The sequence below is a fragment of the Acanthisitta chloris genome, unplaced genomic scaffold, assembly GCF_000695815.1.
Source record: "Acanthisitta chloris isolate BGI_N310 unplaced genomic scaffold, ASM69581v1 scaffold1502, whole genome shotgun sequence".
In the NCBI taxonomy this organism is placed as follows: domain Eukaryota; kingdom Metazoa; phylum Chordata; class Aves; order Passeriformes; family Acanthisittidae; genus Acanthisitta; species Acanthisitta chloris.
This window is the reverse complement of record NW_008661966.1, coordinates 60,601-65,208: the sequence shown is the minus strand read 5'-3', so window position 1 is coordinate 65,208 and position 4,608 is coordinate 60,601. Positions and strand designations below refer to the sequence as shown.

The 4,608-nt window shown below is 46.7% G+C and overlaps 1 protein-coding gene across 1 annotated transcript; it reads left to right on the top strand.

Annotated features, from left to right (window-relative positions):
• Positions 1–1,210: 1,210 nt before the first annotated feature.
• LOC103798150 (runt-related transcription factor 3-like) lies at positions 1,211–1,734 on the top strand (the record flags this gene model as incomplete). Its single annotated transcript, XM_009070395.1, has 1 exon — positions 1,211–1,734. A coding segment is annotated over one exon (524 nt), but the record flags the coding sequence as incomplete, so codon positions are not given.
• Positions 1,735–4,608: the final 2,874 nt, after the last annotated feature.

The window sequence follows — 4,608 nt, the reverse complement described above, 5'->3', positions numbered from 1 at the left end:
AGTCACTGAGGCTGGATGACATGTCAGTGGCAAAGTCCTGCTTTTAACAAGGGATGTTAATCAGATTGGGAGCAATCAGAAAGGATGAAGAGGCACCTCCAGCTGGGCAAGGCTTTGAGCTCAGGGCATCAACTTTAAGCTAGAGCTGCTCTTTCTAGAGATTTTCATCTCATGGGGGGTGTTACAAGGCTGAGGAAGGTGCAGTTGCAGCATTTCTAGCCATGCCCTCTGCATACCCAGTGCCAGAGCTTGGTGTGGGCCATGGAGGTCTTGAGGACTTCTCTCCTTGGAGGGAAAAACTCATTTTTCTCTGTCTTGACATGCCAAGGCCAGAGGTGTGGTGGGCACAGCTGAGAGAGCAACAGAAAAGTCTTGGGGTCCTCAAAGGTGTGGATTCCCTTAGGTGTATGGGACCCAACAGCACCAAATAGAAGTCCCTCCCCAGTTCCAAGCTGGCTGAGACCCCCTTTGGGTTTAGACCCCCCAGGAAAAGGTGTGGGAGGCTCCAGCATCCAAGGCAGTTGGGTAGCTGTGCTGACCTCAGTCTCCCTTCCCCCCAGCAGAAGAAAGCCTGAATTTCTCACTCTCTTTATCCTCTTGGAAGGCAAAAAATACACAGAGAACTCAAGCAGAGGGATATTGTGGCTCCTAGCTTGGGAGTTTTCAGCTGTGTGTTTATCAGCTCCATCCCCTGATGGTATCAGCACGAACAGGCCACCCACAAGAAGGCTTAGCAGGCTGGTCTGGGCTCCAGCTTCTCCTCACTGTCTCCATGTGTGTGTATATACACCACGGAGGATCCCAGGGACTGGTCGTCTGGGGCCTGCATCCATTTATTTACTACACAGCTGATGTAATGGCTAAACATTTTTTTTCTGTGTTTATAGGGTGTGTTTTTTTGGTGTTGTTTTTTTTTTTTTAATCTGCTGGAGATGAATAGACCCCTAGAGAAGTCAGCTTAGTCGTGTCCCTTCTTGGATAGGAAACAACAAATTTTCAGGGCAGGAAATGGGAACAACTTAAACAAATGGGTTTAGGAGGGTGTTTTTTTTTATTTAAGTTCCCCAGCTCTTTTGCCTGGCAGATCCAAGAGATGTTTTTCCTTTTTGCTTGAATTCCTTGGGTAGGGGATGGCTTAGGTTATAGGAGAAACTCTGCAAGCCTCAAGGGCAGTGCTCTAACCACCCATTTTCTTCCTCCACCCCAACAGGCACCTCAGATCTGAGCCCCTTCTCCGACCCCCGACAGTTTGATCGCTCCTTCCCAACACTCCCAGCTCTCACCGAGACCAGGTTCTCCGACCCACGGATGCATTATCCTGGTGCCATGTCTGCTGCCTTCCCTTACACCCCAACCCCCTCTGCCACGGGCATCGGGGGCATCAGCATGACCAGCATGCCCACCACGACGCGCTTCCACCACACCTACCTGCCTCCCCCTTACCCTGGCTCCACACAAAACCAAAGTGGACCCTTCCAGGCCAATCCATCTCCCTACCACTTGTACTATGGCACATCTTCAGGCTCCTACCAGTTCTCCATGGTGGCGGGCGGCGAGCGCTCGCCCACTCGGATGCTCTCGTCTTGTACAAGTGCCTCAGCAGGGAACAACTTAATGAATCCCAGTCTGGGCAATCAGAACGACGGGGTGGATGCAGATGGGAGCCACAGTAACTCTCCAACGACCATGACAACTACTGGGAGGATGGATGAGTCAGTCTGGAGACCCTACTAGGAGGAACTCAGTCTTTAACTTAATCCGCCACCGTTACTTTGCTCCTTTTGCTGGTGAACAGAGCAAAGTGATGCCGAGGGAAAAGGCAAACCAAAGTCTCCCCAACCAAAAGCAAAGCAGGAATCTCTGCATGCAAGCACAAGCAAAAACATCAAGCAAAGATGGGCCAGGACCTACGTTACATTTCAAGATCCACAAGGCTTGAATTTGTCGCTTGATGTGGTTCCTTTAAGTATGTGGATTGTACATAGGGAAAACCAAAAAAAAAAAAAAAAGAAAAAAGGAGGACGTGTGGAATCAGATGTTTGTTTCTTGCAGAACAATTCTCAGTCATCTCACTCACACCTCCTCCCCACACGAAGCATTCAAAAGTGAGGAAAAGCTCACCCTTCCTCTGCAAAATGGGTCAGAGAAGAGAAAACACCAGGGAGTCATCCAAGTGCAGGAGGACTGAAGAAAAGAAAGGAGAAAAAAAAAGGAGGAAAAAAAAAGTTAAAAAATCCCTATTGTCTCCTCTCCTTCCCTCCCCACTGGTGTAGGGTCCCTGACCACCAAAGAGCTCCGGAACGAGGCCAGAGCAGTTGGGTTTGCAGCACAGCCTGGGGCAGGCAGAGCCTCGTGCTCCTGGTGGGTTGGGTGGCATCAGCCATGTGAAGGAGAGCTGTGATGTGATTGTTATTCCTTGCTGTTGACGACAGAGGCTGTTATTGTTCATTTCTTGCCATTGTCGTCATCCTTAAAACAGTAACGTGGCTGACCCAGTGCCTGCCCAACCCCTTTCCTCTATGTTTACATATGAGATGTACTTTTTACTCTATGTGTTTTGTTTTGTTTGGTTTGCTCTTTTGTCCTGACCTCACCATTCAGTTCTTTGCTCCTCTAAGCAAATCTCAGTGCTGGTGGCTGAAGTGAAGGCACGTTCAGGATAATCCAAGAGGTAGGAGATGCACTTCCAAGTGTGTTAGCTGCAAAAGGGACTTAGGAGCCTTTGGCATGATCCTGCCACTATGATCCAGGTCTCTCTTTCATCCCCTCTGAGTGGCAACACATGCAGCTGGTGGCAAAGCATCATATTTCTGTTATGATTCTTTCCCATGTTTTCACCCAGAGTGGATTAACACAACGACTTACACTTGTCAGTCATACTGAAAGCTCTGGCTGAGATTTGGAGAAAGGAGCAATTTCTACTCTTGGTGGTGGGAATATTGGGAAGTGATGCTTTCTAGCCTTTTCCATCCCCTCCCCCTCCTCTCCCCCAGGTGACCCAGAGCACAGGTATCTTGCTGTAGATGAATAAGCTGATCACTTAAGGTACCACCAGCCTGTGGGTAGCTGGTTGCATCATGTGGCATTTGGAGGAACCAGGTCTCCCAGGCACCACACACCCTCATAGCTGATACCAAAGAGATTGCAACCAAACAGGGCTGTGATGGGAGATCACAGGCAGCTAGAGAGGTGGCAGCCTAAGGCTGGGCCAGTGGTTTGGCTCTGCTACAGGACACAGGGTTTGTCACCTCCAGCAAACCTGCTGTGCTTTCTGCTGGCATGGGAATGGGGATGGATTCATGATTCCCAGGGAGAGTGTAACCCACTGCCCTCCAGAGCCTACCCTGCTGCAAGGGGACGTGGACACTTTGTGCCATGGTCTACTAACCACAGTAGGGTTGGACTTGATGATCTTTGAGGTCTTTTCCAACTCGGTTGATTCTATGATTCCATGACAGTCCCAGCCCTCAGTGCCACCAGTTGCCAAGCTTTTTTTTTTTCCCTTTTTCCATGAACCTAAGAAAATTGAAACCCCAGAGCTGCCCTCCCAGCCTCTCTGCCTCACTCACCCCCCCAACAGCCACATCACCTACCCCCAAATCTCAGTTGGCAGCTTCTCAGCCCTCGGTCGAGGCACAGAGCGTTGTAATTGCACTACCACGTCAAGACTGGAGCAAGACATCCTGGCTTAGTTGGAAAGCTGTGATGACCACTCATGACTTCAACAAGCAACAGGAAGAACAACTCTTTTAAAGAAGAAGAAGAAGAAGAAGAAGAAGAAGAAGAAGAAGAAGAAGAAGAAGAAGAAGAAGAAGAAGAAGAAGAAGAAGAAGAAGAAGAAGAAGAAGAAGAAGAAGAAGAAGAAGAAGAAGAAGAAGAAGAAGAAGAAGAAGAAGAAGAAGAAGAAAAAGAAAAGCCTTACCCCAGCAAAACTGCAACCTCCACTTGCCTTAGCGTCGGCTCTGGAACTGGACCATGCAGTCTGTGTTTTGATGCATTTACATTTGTCATCTGATGGTGCCACTGATGGAAAGCACAAAGGAAACAAAGCATTCATAGTCCTAGGTTAATTTAAGACTGTTTGTAGTGATTTTTAAAACAGAAAAGGATGAAAAGGATGGCAGCAATGCTGGTTTTATGACATATTGTCATGTGAAGGTGTAAATAGTTGCACCTCTAGCGTATGTAAATGGTCACAAGACAGGCCAATGTTTTTTGCTTTGCACTATAATTTGCTTTTTTTAAGGAAAAAAAATGCACAATCGCTTGTACAGTAAAACCCCTTTTGTCTGGCTCACAGAATATTTAACTATAAAAATCTAATTTTTGGTCTTATTTGTTATAATAATATAATTCTTAAATGTGTTGAAGGATCCAAGTCTTAATAATACTTCTAATACTTTTATGTGCAGGGTAAAAATAACAACAGACTAAGGAGATGAGAGCAGAGATCTTTGTAGATAAAGAAGGCTAAAGTTGTTGGGTTTTTTTGGTTTATTTTTTAAATGGTGTCTGATGATGGACATTAAAAAAGATGCTAGTGATACCAAAAAAAAAAAATAAAATAAATGTGGTTCTTTGTATAATATACCAGCCCTACTTGAAGGT